Here is a 19,871-nt window from a genome sequence, read left to right on the forward strand (position 1 = left end):
TTGTGTCTCATTTGCAACCACGGTGCAACCACCATATAGACTCCAACTTTAACAAAATCACAGGGAAAGCTGTTCTGACACTTGTTTAAAGGAATAGTAACACCAAAAAAAGAAAAGTGTTTTAAAGTAATTTAGATATAATATACTGTTGCCCTGCACTGGTAAAAGTTGTTTGCTTGCTTCAAAAACACTACTATGGTTTATAAGTGCACTGCTGTGTAGCCAAGGAAACAGCCATTGAAGCTGGAAAAAGGCACAGGTTACATAACAGATAAGCTCTGTAGAATACAATGGTGTTTTACAGAGCTTACCTGTTATCTACTACAGTATCTGTTCCATGTATCCCTATCTCATCTCGGTACCTAATGGCAGTCAGGCTACCTCTGGTGAGCACATGGAGGGCTGTGCAGCCCCCCCAAAGAAATGCCACCCCACACCATTACTGACCCACTGCCAAATCGGTCATGCTGGAGGATGTTGAAGGCAGTAGAACGTTCTCCATGGTGTCTCCAGACTCTGTGTCTCCAGACATGTGCTCAGTGTAAACCTGCTTTCATCTGTGAAGAGCACAGGGCGCCAGTGGCGAATTTGCCAATCTTGGTGTTCTCTGGCAAATGCCAAATGTTCTGCATGGTGTTGGGCTGTAAGCACAACCCCCACCTGTGGACATCGGGCCCCTCATACCACCCTCATGGAGTCTGTTTTTGACCGTTTGAGCAGACAGACGTACATTTGTGGCCCGCTGGAGGTCATTTTGTAGGGCTCTGGCAGTGCTCCTCCTGTTCCTTCTTGCACAAAGGCGGAGGTAGTGGTCTTGCTGCTGGGTTGTTGCCCTCCTACGGCCTCCTCCACGTCGCCTGATGTACTGGCCTGTCTCCTGGTAGTGCCTCCATGCTTGAACACTACGCTGACAGACACAGCAAACCTTCTTGCCACAGCTCGCATTGATGTGCCATCCTGGATGAGCTGCACTACCTGAGCCATTTATGTGGGTGCATGCCCAGGCGTTGTAGGGAGGTCATACAGGCACGAGGCCACACACTAATGAGCCTCACTCTGACTTATTTTAAGGACATTACATCAAAGTTGGATCAGCCTGTAGTGTTTTTTTCCACTTTAATTTTGAGTGTGACTCCAAATCCAGACCTCCATGGGTTGATAAATTTGATTTCCATTGATAATTTTTGTGTGATTTTGTTGTCAGCACATTCAACTATGTACAGAACAAAGTATTTAATAAGAATATTTCATTCATTGAGATCTAGGATATCTTATTTTTGTGTTCCCTTTATTTTTTTGAGCAGTGCATTATTATTACAACTAATATTCGTAACGTCTGTAGTTTTTGCATTATTTCTTTATATTGGCTCCATGTTTGTTATGTGTGATTTTCCTCTGGTTTATTGATTGATTGGCATTGTGTGACAGCATAGAGCACAATATTCACAATATCTGGCCTAAAGATTAAACATTTCTGTATAATACTGTGTGACTTTGCACAGATACTGGACCTTAAAAAAATAGTAAATATTTTGCTTTTTTACTCTATAGGTTTTAAGCAAATTTTAAAATATTTACACAAAAAGGGATTTGTTGCTTCTTGTCTTATTTTGTCCATATTTTTTTCAGCCCAGAAGGCTGAATATTATTAAATGACCAGTAACACCAAAACTATATAAAACAAATGATTTACAGTTTTGGAAATGTAAGCATTTTCCTTTGAAGCAGAAGTCCTGTTTTCATTACTGCCTTTTATTTAGTGTCTAAACCAATTCCACTCAAACTGTGCCTTATACCTGTGATAAATAAACAACATGTACAGGTATTTTTAAATGTAATATTTTTTTTATTTGTATTTTAGAAAAGGAGGTCTTTTGTTCTATGAAGAAAATGCTCTGTTTTTTTTAAGGTTTTACATTTTCTTCATACTCAAATCTTTGCTGCATTTAAACTAGTTACAGTATCTGTAGGATGCAGGTTGTATGCATTAGCAGAAGCATTAAAGTGAACGTTTATATGACTGTGGTGGGTGAAAGCGGTGGTGAAACCAAGTGTAAATGTAATATTTTTTTTATTTGTATTTTAGAAAAGGAGGTCTTTTGTTCTATGAAGAAAATGCTTTGTTTTTTTTTAAGGTTTTACATTTTCTTCATACTCAAATCTTTGCTGCATTTAAACTAGTTACAGTATCTGTAGGATGCAGGTTGTATGCATTAGCAGAAGCATTAAAGTGAACGTTTATATGACTGTGGTGGGTGAAAGCGGTGGTAAAACCAAGTGTAATGTATCCGATAAAACAAGCCAGCCTTGAGTTGTGCTAACAGTGGCCACTCTGCAGGTGCTGTGAGGAGGAGAATAGATGACAGCTGGGATGATCTGCTATAATTATCACTAAAAAGGGACAAAACCTATACAACTGTTTCTTCAAAATGATAAAAGGGAGAGAACTTCCTCTGAATGTTTGCAAGTTTGTTTGTGTACGGAGGGGAGAGGCCAGTTTTTAGTGCCATATTTATTATAGCGTGTAAGCCAACATCACAGGTGATATTGCCTATAGCAACCAATTAGCAGGTAGATTTGAATGGTCACCTACATGTTAGAAAGCAAAAGCAAAGATCTAATTGGTTGCTATGGGCAACATCACCGGTTATGTTGGCTTTCATACTATAATGTACCAGTGCCCTTGCAGAATCTACATAATGTACCAGTGCCCTTGTGGAATCTACATACCCAAAACACAAAAAAGTGGCAACTACTTTAAAAGAACATATGTCTTATTCATAAGAAGATATAGTAAATTAAGGCATTTGGCAGAAATATTTCTATTGATAGCTTAGGGAGCTGCCATACTCTCCCTGTCGATGACAAATTAAATATTCTGCATATATTCCAAGGAAATATTAGTTTAAGATCATAATTAAAATTGTACAAGACTGCTTGGCATCATAGTTGTAACTTTTCACCGTTTCTCATACAGAGGAGCACCCTTGAATAGCCACAATTTCCAGGTAAACCAAATTTTGCATCCAAAATACATGACTAGTCAGTATAATGTTCCTTTTACTATTTTAAGGTGTCTCAGAAACCATCTCTTAACTTTAGTACAGAACCTGAAAATCTCATGCTGCCCAAATACTTATGTTTATTGTGGTGGCAAATGAGTTACTTAGATGAGCACTTAAGGTGGCCATACACGTGGCGATCCGACGATGTTTCGTACGACCATCGGTCGCACGAAACATCGTAAGATCCGCCACACACCATTCAGGGCTGAATCGGCAGGTAAGGAGGTAGAAACAATAGGATTTCTACCTCCTTCTGCCGATTCAGCTCTGAAGGGAGAATTTTGGTCAGGCGCCTTCTATGGCACCCGATCAAAATTTTCAAACTTGTCCAATCGGCGAGTCGTCCGATATCGGCAGCTTCCTGCGATATCGGTCGACTCGCCGACATGCCATACACGCACCGATTATCGTACGAAACGAGGTTTCGTACGATAATATCGGTGCGTGTATGGCCACCTTTAGATGTTACTATCTATAGTTGGGAAAGTTCATATGTTATCTCTGCCAGTGATTTTGACTGTTAACATATAACAAAAAAATGTCCTTAACTTTCACAGATATGCTGTTGATATTTCCTGTCCTCTGTATTCACATATGGCCAAAAAAGACAGCTTTTAAAATCACTTTTTTAAAAATAATACGTCAAACATGGTGGTGCTTATAAAAATATACTATGTGTCAGACAAGCCATTTTTTGATGATTGTGTCAGATGTACACAATTTTTTGGCAGGTGTGCAGCCTCTCTGGTAGCAAATAAACACTTTGGACATAATACCAACCTTGTCCCTGTGCTGTTTACTTATTGTAAAAACCCAACAGCAATTATTTAATTATGTAGTGAATAATGTACCTCCTATTGTAAAACATATGGATATTATAAGTCACCAAGGCATTCCATGACCATATAAAGGTACAAGGCCAAATTCTTTATACTGCTCATGGATCACTTATATTTGTTAACAGGGGGTACATTATTTATTATAACAAGTATGGTGAATCATGTGACACATATTTCATCACTAAGGATTGAGTATAACTGATGAAATCACTAAGCATCATTTATAAGGATATCATTTACAGCAGGGGTCCCCAACCTTTCTTAATCATGATCCACAGTCAAATGTAAAAAGACTTGGAGAGCAACACAAGCACAATAAAAGTTCATGGAGGTGCCAAATAAGGGCTAAAATTGGCTATAAGGGCTCTGGCACACGGGGAGATTAGTCGCCCGCAACAAATCTCCCTTGTCATGGGCGACTCATCTCCCCGAACTACCATCCCACCGGCAAAAATGTAAGTCGCCGGTGGGATGGCACATGCTGCGCATGCGATTTTGGCAAATCGGCGAAGTTGCCTCGAGAGGCATTTTCGGCGATTTGCTGAAATCGCCTGCGCAGCGTGTGCCACCCCACCGACCACTTACATTTTCGCCGGTGGGATGGTAGTTTGGGGGGATTAGTCGCCCATGACAAAGGAGATTCGTCGCGGGCGACTAATCTCCCCATGTGCCAGAGCCCTTAAGCAGCCTCTATGCACACTATCAGCTAACAGGAGGCTTTATTTGGTAGTAAATTTTGTTTTTATTCAACCAAAACTAGCCCCCAAGTCAGGAATTCAAAAATACCTACCTGGTTTGGGGGCACTGAGAGCAACATCTGTGGGGTTGGTGAGCAACATGTTGCTCACAAGCCACTGGTTGGATCACTGATTTACAGCATATTCATGGGTCTTGCATATTATATATTTATAATACCAAGAGCCATAAATATCTTGTGCTTAGTGATGTCACCAGAAATAATTTGTGCTTAGTGATGTAATTTCTGTCACATGAATTAATGAAACTGTGTATTATAATAAATAATTCAACAACTTAAAGTATATAACAGTGTATTATAATAAATAATGTACCCCTGTTGTAAAATATGAGGATATATAACATCATCTGTATATGGTCATGAAAATTATTTGTGATTTATAATATCCTAATATTTTAAAGTAGGGGTACATTATTTACTATATTATGTTATGTTATATACTTTTAATATAAATAAGGCATATTCCTGCTGTGAAGATTCCAACCTTACGCAGCTCATGTTGTAGCCCCATTTCTCCCCAGTGTGTATTTTTCTGTTGTATCTACCTTTCCTTCTTTATCTGGAACAAAGTGATTGTGCAGGGCATCAGTATATCAGCAAATTATATGTAAACACTTGGCCAAAGTACATGAATATCAGTTGGGATAAGCAGACCACCATACATGTATGTGTACAAGCATTGTACAATATTATTGGTATATGTTTGGTTAGCTTATGTTTGGTTGGGAATTTCTTGTCCTTCTACAAACAGTATAGAAATCCCTTGTCAGGAAACCTTAGAATACTTAATGATTGTAATAAAACAAATGTAACATGCTACAATAAAATATTCCCTGTTCTCTGCAGAGTCCTTGCAAAATCAAGGACTTCATGAACCCACTGACACATACCAGAAACACTGAAACAAATTACCAGATTTTTACAAATCTGAACAATGTTGTGCTATTTCAGATTTTCAGAATTTTATATATATATATATATATATATATATATATATATATATATATATATATCTAAAAAAATCAGTGCTCATTGTTGATGCTGTGCTAGCAGTAAAAGTGTTTATTGAATATTGGTTTTGTCTGTTTCCAGACTCCTTGATACTGTGTTGACAGCTGGGGGGACAGAGCCACTTCCCTCTAGCACAGATTCCTAATCGCTTTACCCTGTCATCTTGTACCAGATAATGTTTAGGATCTGACACTGACCATATACTCCCTCTCACTTTGGAAAAGAGAGCAGACATAAAGGGAAAAGTGAGATGTGGAAAAGCCTAAACTTTGGTTCTTTATAGTTAACATATTAGGCTATTGTGCTAATGGCAAGTCGCAAGTTACTTCGATAGGCATAAAAATGGCATATTCAACCTCTTGTACTAGAGGTTGATGAAGTGGTACACCTCCGAAATGTTACTGATATTTTTGAATAAATAAACACGCAGGGGCTAAGACCCGCTTACATTGCATCAGTCTATTACTATTTTTTGCTGGACTGTGCTGGGAGTGCCGACTCTCTGGGCTGTGCACCGAGTAAGAGTTGTTGGAGGAGGTAAGGGTGTGCTGGGTGAACTTTCTTTGTAGTATATTCAACTTTTTCCCATGCCTCCTGTCATTGACATTATGCAAGATGCAAGACCTGAACTGGGATTCAAATTAGATCCTGGCATTTCAAGTACACAGAGGCTTAAACATCCCCCCACTAGCCTGCTAAATAGTGACTGTCTGTGGCATCTTACAGCAGCCCCTCTTGCATTCCCAGAATCCAGATTCCCAGTCCTGGTCTGGAACATGCCTTTGTTAAATGTGCTTTTTAAGCAGAAAACTCACTAGTTATGAGCAATGTTCTCTCTAACGGTGTGCTTGTACACAGAAACACAAATTTTGAGGCCAGCAGACACAACATTTTGTATTTATTCTGACCAGAGCACACAGTTTTTAAAATGCAGACACAAATTTAAAATGTATGCACACCAGAATTCATTTGTGTATATAGCCAAGAAGGAATTAGAGGGAACATTGATCATGAGAGTTTCCATTCGACAGTATACACGATTTGGGCGAAGGAACAATGCACGTGCCATTTGCCGTAATCAAACGAAATGTCAATAATCCTAACACACAAGTTTCATAGGAAGGCAGCAGAAAGTATAACCATTTAGTGTTACTTCTTGTCATAGAATGTTGAATAACACAGCAGAATATGTACAGAATTAAGGAGGTGAGAGGTCAGGCCACTGTGTACTTGGATATGCAACACAAATGTTGTGTCCATGATTTCTAATGATTCAGTATTTGTTTATGAAGAATAAAGTGTTTAATTTTATTTGCCTGCCATTGTTTTGAGATTGTAATCTGCATATGCATTTCCTACAAGTGAATGAAACCAGTAATTGCTGTGTTCACTGCAAACAGTGAACCAAAACTTTCCCTAAAAGCAAGACCTGGTGCACAAAGGATTGCCCCCACTAATAGAACAATGCTGGTTTCTATTCTCCTTAATCAGCCAATGCAGGGTGGGTCCTTGCAGGAAAGAATGCATAATGCAACTTTATTAGCTTGTGTTAGCTAGTCAGTAAAATGCACCTGTAATGCTTGGCATAGAGCAGTCCTTAAATTCCTTGTATGAATACATTACTGTGTATTCTATTCGATTTTCCAGGGCAGCAGTACATGGGCCTTCCTGTGTGGCTGTGGATCTCAAATTTTTTCCAAATAATAACAGCTTAGTGTGACTCTTGGCCAGCATGCCCGACAAAAGGCAGGAGACAAAGCAGAACCAAACGCCTTTAGCAATCTGCCTTTAGTGAAGAACCAAGTAAAGCAAAATTATAGAAATACAAATGATAGGCAGTATGATAAAAAAATAGTAGGCAGGATCACACATGAAAATGTTTATTTAGTTCACAAAACAATTATAAATTTATCCAAAATGTGTACCATGCTTATTAAGAGGTACCTCAGTGCTCCATGGCCTCTGAGCTCCTCCCTTCTAAAGCACTGACACAACTTTTGCATGTTAGCACCACTATACGTATATTTGCACTTTTATCGACTAAAGCAAGTACTGTGTATGGCTAAGCTGTGATATTAGCAAAAAGCTTAAAGAAAGGTGATAGTATTAGACCTTGGAAGATTTATTGGTTATATCTTTGTCCTGTGAGATTTTTTTCAATACTTGTTGGGAAAAAAGGGTAACTCCCTGAAATACCAAATCGCCACTGATGAAGATCTCACTGGCACAAAATGCATTAGGAGAGAGGAGCTCAATAGCTATTGGGCACTGAGGTACCTCTGCCTCTGACTGTTTTGTACACCCGACTGTTTTGTACACCAGATTCATGTGTGATACTGTTCATCTTTTGTATTGATATAATTTACTTTATTTGTAATATTGGTGTGTAGACAGCTATCTCAGTGCTTTGTGCTTTGAGTCTGAGCTTTCAGAAAGATCCAGCGCAATACATTAGAACTGCTTTCAGATAACCTATTGTTTCTTGTACTCCATGTAAGTGGAGGAGTCCCAAGCTGGACTTGGATTTCTTACTGTTAAATGCTATTCTGATATCTACTGGCAGCTGCTATTTTGCTACCTTCCCATTGTTCTGCTGATCAGCTGCTGGGGGGGGGGGGGGGGGAAGGGATGGGTGATATCACTCTAACTTGCAGCACAGCAGTAAAGTGTGACTGAAGTGTATCAGAGCACAGGTCACGTGGCTCTAGCAAATTGTTGCCTTGTGTATTGAAGGAATGGAGGCACAAACTTCTCTATTTGTGGCAGATCCCTGCCAGTGTTCCCCTGCAGATCTCTGTCCCCCAAAGTGCCACAGATAAGTAATAACGTATGTGTGTTCTGGGGGAGGGGTGTGGGGGTTGCGGCAGGGGTCCTGGACACCCCGGTCTGTCCCTATATTCTATATTTTGTAAATCAGGAGAAAAGTGTTTGGGGGCTGGTCATCACCAGTGTCATTTTGTAGGATTGTGTGTATTGTTCTTCTGACTGCTGTGGCATAAACTGGGGTGTCATTTAGTGTTTTGTCACATAGAATTATTACCAATCCCAGTTACAGAATTACTTATCTGTGTTAATTGAAAAAATATCCATCCACATTGATTTTGGGCAGGGCCCTGTCTACCACTTACGTATAGGATATTGGTTGTTTTTTTGTATGTAATCTGTATGTTTGAAGTATAGCATTTACAACACTGTGGCATATGCTGGTGCTTTACTAATACATGTTAATAATAAAAATTATAATTTTAGGCAGTGGCTTCATGTGGTGATATTCCTGTTGACAAAAGCTTGAAATGCATAGCAATTTGTCCATATGTTTTTCTGAGAAACAAATGAATGGCAGGGATAACGCCAGGGTTTGCCCTATGTGGCTTCACCCTTTGCCTTGTTAGAAAGCAATGATGCACAAATATATTTGTTTTGCACAATAACATTTCATGCCATCTGACATTTTTCTATATTTCCTTAGTTTAGTATTAGGCACAGACACATTCAGGTTAACTGTGCTGTGTAATACAGAGGATGACCTAGTGAGTAATGGGAAAACAATAAATGCCAGATGACCTGAGTGAGTAATGGGAAAATAAGGCTGACCAAAGCTCAACCTCCCCATAGTACAGCCCCTTCGTACAGTTAGGAAGAGTGTCCGCCCTGGTAAATGGGCTGTGGAGATTTTGTGGCCCCAGATACTCATTGCTGTGGGGGGCGGGGGGGCGCACGCAGTGGGTTAAGGGTGTGATATTGCCACTAAGCTCTTGGTCCCATTCTGTCTGGAGTGCAAAACCTCCATGCCAGGCGGGCATACTGGGAAGCGTGCCATTGTGGGCTTCATTCTAACGCTGGGCTGCACCGAGAGGGCTCAGGCACCGCCCTGTGACAGGAGAAGCCCAGTGACAGCTGCTCTGCCAGTGTGAGGAGAGAGTGTGTCCCGGATTAAGGAGGGGGGATCAGCACAGCCGGGGCGGCTCCTCCCACACTATCCCAGCCTTCGGAAGGCTGCTGGCCGGAGCCGGCTGCACAGTGGCAGCTACGGGACGTTCAGAAATGGCTCAATATAATGTGTCTCCATCCTATATCCGTAATGAGGAGCAGGAATACTTGCAGGCCTATGAAGATGTATTGGAGAGATACAAAGGTACCAGGGCCGGGCATGGGGTGGGGGATTCTGGCTAGTGGATCGGAGCTACTGGGGGGAGAAGGGCACTCGCCTTAAAATAGCTGCAAGTGTCAGTGCAGCAGATAAGGGAGCGCAGCGTATAAGGGCACGGGCGGTACCCACACATGGACACTACTCTGCCATTATTATCATCGGGGAGATTCCCCCAGGGAGGTGATGGATAGGAAATAGCATGTGAAGGGCTGACAGGGAACCGTTAGCATATTTTATTGCTGGAAGAATGAAGCAGTCTCCCATGCAATGTTTAGACAAGGGGGGATAATGTTTAGGCTGAGCTTGGTGCAAGGATTCATACAGTATGTGCTGACAGTGACTCTGCTATTTCTGCTATTTCTCTTCGTGTATGCCCCAGAAACAGGCTTGCTGCTGTAGCTCCTGCTATTCAAGCAGTTGGACTTCAATGGTAGCTGAGTGACTGTAGACTGTTTATTTGAGTGTTGTTTTGAGTGGTTATGTGACTGTGTGACAGGGATGCTGGTCCCCATTGATGTATGAATGGCTTTGGTTCTGCTTCCTGCTGATAAACAGAATGAGATGCAAGGGCGGAACTGCCATACTATGGAATTAGGACAGTCACAAGTTACTTTCCTTTCAGGTGATGTCCCTTGTGGCCTGTGATGTATATGGTGCATGGTGAAGCCCCAATCCAATCACTTGTATACAGGCCGTAGGAATTTTGTAGTGGCCAGGCACTAACTGCTTTCATGTCTATTGTACAGACCTAGGTTGGCACTTAATCGTGTTTATAATGATAATGGTGTTCTGAGCATAATAAATCTGCTAATGCCGTTGAAGCTTAGAACCTGCCCTTTTTATTGCTGGGCGTCTGGAGTGTGTCGTCATTTTGATCCACTTGGCTGTGAGGGTCGTTTTTTCCTTTTTACTATTTCAACAAAGGGATGTACAATACAGAAGAATCTGATACTGTGTCACTGACAGTTCAGCCCTGTACTTTTAAATCTAAAACCATGTTAAAAAGTTAACAAATATCAGGATATTGTCCTTCAGTGATCTGGTTTTGCTTTCCTATGATTTAGCTGCATTTTTAGTTAAATGTGTTCATTTACAGTAAAACATTTTTCTCTTTATAGAGACATGATTAGTATGTGGAATACATTAAAGGGTGTATTTTATAGAGGGTGTTGTTTCAAGGGGAGATTTCCTGTACTTTACCTATTGTGTTGTACACAGGTAGGGCTGAAACAACTGAAATCGCCTTCAACTAACTTTCACTGGAACGCACAAAGCATTCTCAATATTTAAAAATAATCAGCAAGCTTGACCTGGGGGCTGCTCAGGGTGACCTAAAGTGTCAGTAGATGACACCCCTGTGACACCCCTTATAACAGAAATCCTGGCTAAGCTCATACCAGTAGGCTAAACCTTAACGTTTGCCTGCAAGCATAGAGGGACAAAGAGGGGGAACTTTTGGAAACCTAATCATAATGGTAAAATTTAACCCAACTATGAACTGATACAGAAACGAGCCAGTACATCTTCCAGTTTGGTATTGACACAGGGTTACTTTCAGACCTATGGCATACAGGGTATTTTGACAACTGTTGTGGTCAGGCAGAAAACAGCAGTGGGCGAAGTTGCCTGACTCTGTCTGCATAGCAGAGCATGGTAGATTCTATGCTTCTGGCAAACACTGCCAGCCTGTGTTATAAGAACAGCATTTGAAGAGAATTTCATGCTCTTCTATCTCAAGTGTTGACAGGCAATTTTAGACTCTTTTGGGGCAGCATTAGCACCTTGTAATAGCAAATGCTTACTACGGTACTGTGAGAGGTAGAGAAACGCTGAAATATAGGTAGGCTGTAGAGGTTTTTCTCTAGTATTTTGGTTTGATGAAAAAATAAACTTGAAATGCCATGGCCTTCTTAAAGTTCTTTTTACATTTACTTTTACAGTTAAATTCAGCATCATTGGAAAAATATACAATGGCATTTTACTTGACAGAAAATATTGAGTTACCTCTGTGAATTTTAAATGCCTATAATTGATTTGCTTCATCCTGCATTAGCAGCTGTCATGGGAAAAAGAAAAAAGGGATGCAAATTAGATTCTAAATTCTGATGTGCCACTTTAAAGATGACACAAAGTGCTGAAAAAATTGCTTATTATCTTAAAAAAAGGCCTATCATCTGTAGTGTTAAAGCCAATGACAAAGCAGAATCTGGGTAGGGATGGGAATAGGAGTAAGGGGTCCATCTGGCATACTAACGTTGCACAGGTATAGTAGAGTACCCATCCATCAGCAAAAGAAAAAGGCCCAAGCAAAGAAATTTTAGGTAGAAAATCAATTAATGAAATAACCTATCCATGTAACTAATCATGCTTTAAAATACAGTTTAAGGGTATACTTGATTGGAGGATATTCAAGGCCCCATTAAGGGAACTTACATTTGATCATTGGAATTTCTTAACAGCACCTCCTTCTGTGCTTTTTATTAGCCCTCTTTGCCCGTAATATAACTCACATTTCTTAGTATATGGAAGAGATGGAAAAATCATGTAACTGTACCTCTTGTTAGTCTCTTGATGTTCATATATACTGGATGACAAGGTACCTTCCTCTCCTTGTTTATAGTGTATTAACTGAACCTGCCAAGAAATTTGAAGTTTTGGTTATCTGAAAAATACATCAAGTTATATATATTTGAAGTTGGAGGGGGGTCTTTGGTTTTCTTAAAAGGTCCCTGTAGTATGACATCACATGATTGCTTCTTTTTCACATGATCTGCTGACTTTATGGGAAACTGATGTCATCTGCTAAAAATCTAATTGTTTATCAAGTGAAGAAATATATCAGCTATTTTTTATTTTTCTTCAAATTTAAAAAATGGCATAATAGTCACGTTCTCACTGGACTGGTTGAACAACTAGGGGAACATTAACAAGTGGCCAAAAGTAGATATATACATGAATTTAAATAGGCCTTTTCAATGTTTTCTTATGTTTTTCTAAAATGGTTCCAGTATACATTTTTAGGCTTCATAATGCATTTTTATCTCTGTAATAGTAAAACAGTACCTTGCACTTGATCCCAACTAAGATAGAATTAATCCTTATTGGAGGCAAAACAACCTTAGTGAGTTTATAAAATGTTAACATTATTTTGTTAGTAGACTTGGTATGGAGATCCAAATTACTGAGAGACCCCTATTTGAAAAGTCCCTCCCAGTTCCAGAACATTTTGGATAACTACCTGTTCTTGTTTTCATCTGGATAAAGCTCATACAAGGGCTATGGCACATGTGGTGGATTTTGGAAATTTGTATCAGTGTGTTTTTCATCATAGTGCCAAAGTTTCCAAAATCACCTCCTAATGCCCAACACTTATGGCCAGAGAATGCTTTGATCACCTCTTTGCTTACTTGAATCACCAAATTACATGGTAGGGTATAGCCAATGTAAAAACTACATTAATTAAACAATATATGCACTGCTGAAAAATGAAAAATAAAAGATGCAATCTAGTGAAGTAAATCATAGATGGAGCTGTTTGCTTTGTTTGTTTGTTTGTTTATACCCTCAGTCAGGGTGAAAAATGCCAATTTAAATACTACAAAGGCAAAGCAGCACATCAATAATTATCAAAAAAGTGAAGTAAAATTCAAATAATTATTTATTAGGACAAAGAGACAGAGTAGCCTACTCTGTCTAGGCTACTCTGTGTCTTTGTCCTAATAAATGATTATTTGAATTTTACTTCACTTTTTTGATAATTGTTAATGGGCCACTTTGCCTTTATAGCCAATATTAGTCTGAATGAAAGGCAGTTGATTTTGGATGCACAGTGTGCCACAGGCCAAAAAAGGAAGGTAGCAAGAAAGCAGCTTCAAGTAAATATCAGAATAGCACTTAATAGTAAGAAATCCAAGTCCGGCTTGCGACTCCTCCGGTTACATGGGAGTAGAACTATAGGTTACCTGAAAGCAGTTCTAATGTGTAGCACTGGCTCCTTCTGAAAGCTCAGACTCGGCACAATGCACTGAGATGGCTGCCTACACACCAATATTAAAAGTAAAAACATTTGTTGGTTCAAGAATAAAATTTTAAATGGTACAACTAAAAAGTACACCATAAAAATCATGACAGAATCCCCTTTAAGTGGAAAATCTAGCTTTAGTAAACACACCACAAAAACTTTAAAAGTTTTATACTTACTCTTTTCTTTACAATTCACTTCTACTCTAGCACAGGTCTCAGCTGTTGAGAATGTTAACTGAAGGTGTCAGCTGTAATGGTGTTGGTGTCTACACAGAGTCTTGGAATTACATGATGCAGCATCATTTGGAAGGCATCTCCATTTGTCTGACCACAGGAAGAAAATGTCTGTGTACAGTATCTTATTTGTGCCATGAGATTAAAATAAAACACTCGCTTCAACACTCCCACGTTGTCCTGCCTTCTGTTAGTGACATTAATGGGACAGGTAGTTTCCATTACAGTCATTGGTACAAGATAGGTACCTTCTACCAAGGCCTTAAAAGTGGTAGATATCAGAATAGCACTCTATAGTAAAAAATCCAAGTCTGGCTCATGACTCCTTTAGCTAAGCTGAGCAGGAGAACCAATACCTTGTTTGAATAGCTGCTTGAAAGCAGTTCTAATATGATGTTCTGGCTTCCTCTGAAAGCTCAAAATCAGGCACAATGAAGTGAGATGGCTGTCTACACACCAATGTTACAACTAAAAAAATACAATTGTTGGTTTCACAAATTAAATTTTAAATGGTAGAGTCAGTTTATTTGCTATGTAAACAGTGTAATTTAGAAATAAAAAGTACACCATAAAATCATGACAGAATCCCTTTAAAGGGGGAAAAAACCTTCACAAGTATCAAATCTTTGCTGAGGCTCCATGGCGCTGAATGCTGAACAGAAGAACTGTAAGCTATAGCATGCTTTAGCAACTATCTTCTGAAAAGTGCTAGCATGACTTTTTGCAGGAGATTTAGGTGTTTGTAGGCTACTCAGAACCTCAGTGCCCAAGGTACCCGAGATCATATCCTGGGTGAGAAATATCACTGTGTTTTCAAGTATTTATTATTTGTTCCTTGAATTTTTGCTTAACTATTTATCATTTATTACATAAACAAACGTATTGTGAAACATATGACAACTGTTTGATTTCCTCTTTTGGATAAAATATAAATGACATTTGTTCTAGTAGGACAATTTTCTGTGTAGCCAATGCCAGTATCTTAATACCAATAACATTTGCAGGTCCCTAAAGGAGAAGGAAAGGTAAATGTTAGGCACCCCAATGTTTGTAATCGGTTACCTGCCCAGGGTTGCTGCAAGAGAGCGAGCCCCCTCCATCTTCTGTCTTTGCGCTGCTTGTGCATGCGTAGTAGAGTGAAAAGGAAAACTAAAAGGAAAACTCTAACAAGAAAGTCGGCATTTTCACCCTACTGCACATGCGCCAGCCCCGGGATTCAGAAGAATAAAGACAGACATAAAAGAGTTGCTGTCTCGCAGGTACCCTAGGCTGGTGCTTTTTTCTCCTAAAAGGAGCACCAGCCATGGGTATAAGGTAAGCATTTACAATCCCTCGTGGTGCCTAACATTTTGGCCCCTGTGATTGTACCTTCCCTTCTCCTTTAATTTCCATAGGGATGTTTTCAATAGGTTAGCCTTGATATATAGGCAACTCCCAGTGATTTTCACTTTCCTTGTCCTTTAAACACATCTGCAAATCGTCAAGTGTTACAGGATCTCAAATAATCTACTAGTGGCAGTAAATCTCAGCAGCAGGAGGCAAAGAATGACAAAGGTCCACAAAAACTGCTTATTTCCATATGTATATGTATCCAGAACTTGATCATCAGGTCAGATTGCAGCTGTGCCACTTAGTTTGATTCATGAAATGTAAAATGTATACCAAATATTAATAAATAGAACAGAAGCACATGATAAAGGATGCAAGACTATTACCTTGTTCTTATTGGTTTAGGCCTTAATGTGCAGAATCTATATAATGGCATTATATGGTAAGGCGTATTTTTTTTTGTTGGCAGTGAGTTCTTGCTTCATATGATATGCGTCTGTTGAATGAATTATTTTGTAAATGCCAAATGTGAATACTGGTCTTCTTTTTCAAGCCTCAGATTATTTGTGAAAAGGTCCTTTATGGGAAGTTTAACAAAGAAATAGCTTTCTCTAACATATCCTACATAATGAACCGAGTGGTGTAAGTTCAGCTCTTGCACTATTATGAAGTCATATATTTAGTTGGTCTTCTTTTGTCTAATACTTACTCTGCTATAAAAGCTCTCCTACAATGTTTAGGGGTAAGTTTTCTCCACCAAAAAAGCTGCAACATATGCAACATATGTCTGTTTTATTCACAGTAAAATATATTTTGTAGCTTCACAGTGTTATGTATGTTGTGTAAATCAATTTTAATTACTTCAGGAATTAAAATTTTAATTAGAATTTTTCAGTTAAAATATGAATTATGGAAAAAAAATGACAGATAATAAATCTGCCCCATGCCTCATGTCATATTTACTCATTAAAAGCAAATTTTCTCAATTTATTATGCATCAAAACAGGGAAATATGTAAATTTACAAATACCCCATCTAAAAGCTTGCGAAATGATGTAGAAGTCGGTGGGAGACACCTAGGAATTTCTTTTTTGGCAGTCCTTTCACTTTGAGGTATTTGTATTTTTTTGGGGAGTTATTCAAGTTAATAAAGTGATGTAAAGTTCATGATTCAAGGTATCCACATTTCTTTTACATGTTTTTGTGTCTGTGTTTCTGTAATTAGATTTTCTAATAAATAAGGAAACATTCATTCTTATTTAAAAATGTGAGTTTTATTGACATTAAAAAAACTCCAAAGTTACACAAATATAAATATTATAAGGAAAGTTACCCTTACTGATCCAGGGCTGAAGCAAATCATTTCATACAATGACAGTTGTATTGTGTTGCAACAATAACAGAAGCATTCTATCTTTTCAGTAGTATATAATTTATATATATAGTTATATGGAATATAGGAAAGGTTTGTGAAGTTTTAATTAAAATAGAAAGGAAGCACAGCAACAAATAAAAGCCCATATACAGCAGTGTATACAATGACATGGATTGGGCCTTCTCTTACTTAATCTGTGAATGGGAATATACAACAAAACAATCTGACCAGAAGTTTGTGTGAGTTATTAGTTTCGTAACACAAAATAAATAAATATTGTATTGCTTACATTGGATTACTTGGCAGGTTAAAGGGTAACATATTAGGAGCCTAGTAACATTAATCACTACTGTTTCAAATTCCATTCTACTTACCGTTGTTTGTCCTATTTCTTTACGCCTTTTATGTCTATTTGTCCCTGTTACAAAGCAAATACGGATTACATTGCACCTTCTTGTAATTTGTGGTGGCATTCTGTCAGTTTTAATTTATAACAGTGTCTCACAACCTTTTTCCCAGAGGATCCAAATTATGTCAAAAGATCAACTTTTTTGTCTGAAGAAATGTATCCTTATGTAAGGGCATCTTGGGCACCCACCATAAAGAGCTTGAGGACCCATAGGTTAGAAATCCCTGGTTTATAATATTATTAGCTGCTTAGGCTCCTACACAGAGCAGTAATGACTGAGAATGTTCTGGTGATTACAGTGACAAGGAGAGGTAAACATTGGCATTTTATGTTCTAATTGATAGAGGAAATAGTTATTCATTTTACAGCTACAAACCCTTTTGGATCCTGACCCAAGTGCATAAACTGTTTACTGTTGGGAAGTAAATTATGTTTTATGCACTTATGCTGTTTGGCAATTAGTTAACCTATATATTGAAATCAATTCTGGCTTAGTTAAAAAGACATAAAGCAAAGATGGCAAAAATTATGCATCTCCAGCTATTGCACACTAAAACTCTCAAAATATTTTGATTTTTAAAGTTATATTCAGCCTTGCATCATAATTGGTTTTGTAAATACAGACAAGCGGTTCATTTACTAACACTGACTACATTTGCCCCAATGGTAGTAAAACATAACAGCCAATCAGAGATTTTCTATGTTAAAGATCAAAGTTCATTTCAGGTTCCTTCAAGTTATTGCACATGGCAGACAGGGCTCTACAAGTTATGTGTCTGGGGCCCCGAATGAACACAAGCCTGTAGTCCTAAAATTGTTGCCCACACCCCTTGAATGAATAAAATATCAACTAGCAATTAGATGAGTTGTGCTAGGACAAATAGTTTAACTTGATGGGTGTGTTTTTTAACTGTTAATTTACTATCATATTTATTTATTGCACCCTGACACACCCCTTTAAGGCAAATGAGCCATTATGGATATGTTTTCAGTTGTTTTTCTTCAGTATAATAGCTCCCCAAATATGGACAAGTATAAATCCATCTCACTGTGCAGGAAAAAATGGCAATGGGTTTAATTACTGCCAGTGGACAAAGTTGCACTGGTGCAGTAATCTGCACCATCAAAAGATGTTTCTTTTATTATTTTTCTTGATCCACGCTAACTGCTGATTAATGCCAGCTATTATGGGCTACTACCCTTGTGCCTATTTCTAGTAAATTATATGAAATATTATTTTCTCAGCACTACTTTGGGTAAAATATAAGGATAAGAATTCCACAAGTCTTCAAACTCATAGACCATTAAAAGTTTGGAAACTTTGATAAAGAACGAGAATTGCACAGAAAATCAAGTTTCAAGACACAACCCATTTTACTGGTACCATGGATGGGACCATGGCTGTCCATGGTGATATCTTCACAAGATTTCACTACAGCTTTATGTACAAGAGCACTTCTTTATCCATGTCACACAAGTGGTATCACTAAGCACTATTTATGAAAGGGATTGCTATACTGCTTTTATTAGTTACAGGAGAAAGTCAAGAAACTTTCCCACTTACCTAATCATTTGAAAAACTTATGTGGCTTAGAAAAATTTAGATTTATATTCCTATGGGCAATTCCATATGCTTCTGAATGTGTACAACAAATCCTTTGTTACTCAGTCTTTCTTTTGTGTACATCAGCCTTTCTGTTTATTATATTTCAATTGACATGCCACATCTGTTTCTAGGTAACACAATCCAAACTCACATTATTTGGCTGCAAGGTTTATATTGATTAAACTGCTGTCCCTTATAAATATGCATGAATGCAAGAGGTGTCATTGCATTGCGGTTGTTGGGGTGTATAGCATATGGTGACCAGATCACTTGAAAATTCAGGGACACGTCTAATAAATACATGTTGTGGGGCAGCAATGATTGCATTTGGAATGCAGGACAAAGCCACTGCAGGGGATGCAGGCAGGGCGAAATGCCCCTGTGTATGAGCCCTTAGGCTGTTGTTAAATTTTAATCAGAAGGAAACTTCAGAAATTGCCCGAAGTTCCTATTAGCCTGCAAGTGCTATCCTTCCCAAAGGAAGTGCATATTTAAGCAGGTGTCTGTAGCTATGTGCTGAAATAAGCAGACTATGCACCTGTGTTTACAAACAAGGCAATAACTTATCCTTAGCATTCTACACCACTATTAGTGGTAGCTAAAGCAATAATGTTGCTGATGTATGATCCTGTTAAGCTTTTTGGAAAAAAGACAAAGAGAAAAGCATCTTTCATCCTGTATGAAGGTGTTTATATGAGCTCTAGGAGAGCAGACACGTTTGTTATGTGATTTGGTCACCCACTTGCATTGCCTGATACAGTTGATCTGCATGTTCTAACAAGTCCCTAAAACTGGCCATACACGCACTGATATTACTGTAAGAAACCTGGGTGGTGCTCTGGCCCACTCCAGCTCCTCCCCCTTTTGATGATGGTGGGTCTCTTAAGAATTAACTGAGTTCCCTGGGTGAATGCCCAGATAGGCCCCTGTGTAAATCTGCCACTGTGTTCACTATGTAAGATCATTATTCATGTGTATATACATAACACCACATGATTTGTCAACAAAAGGAATGGAGAACTATGAAACATTGTAACAAAGCATTAGATACCTGTGAATCTTGGACATTGTTG

At 38.6% G+C, this 19,871-nt stretch overlaps 1 protein-coding gene across 25 annotated transcripts in view; it reads left to right on the forward strand.

Annotated features, from left to right (window-relative positions):
* The window catches only part of dst (dystonin), a 281,394-nt gene that overhangs the window by 39,867 nt on the left and 221,656 nt on the right, over positions 1-19,871 (forward strand). The window contains exon 1 of one of the 25 annotated variants that reach the window (XM_031903054.1): positions 9,448-9,807. The exons of 23 other annotated variants lie outside the window; for them this stretch is intronic. In XM_031903054.1, coding sequence (XP_031758914.1) covers positions 9,717-9,807 — 91 coding nt within the window. In that variant the 5' untranslated portion in view covers positions 9,448-9,716. Of the gene's footprint in view, positions 1-9,447; positions 9,808-19,871 lie in introns of those variants that run through there. One more of the 25 variants, XM_012963489.3, reaches the window with a different exon arrangement.

The sequence above is a fragment of the Xenopus tropicalis genome, chromosome 5 (genome assembly GCF_000004195.4).
Source record: "Xenopus tropicalis strain Nigerian chromosome 5, UCB_Xtro_10.0, whole genome shotgun sequence".
Classification (NCBI taxonomy): Eukaryota; Metazoa; Chordata; class Amphibia; order Anura; family Pipidae; genus Xenopus; species Xenopus tropicalis.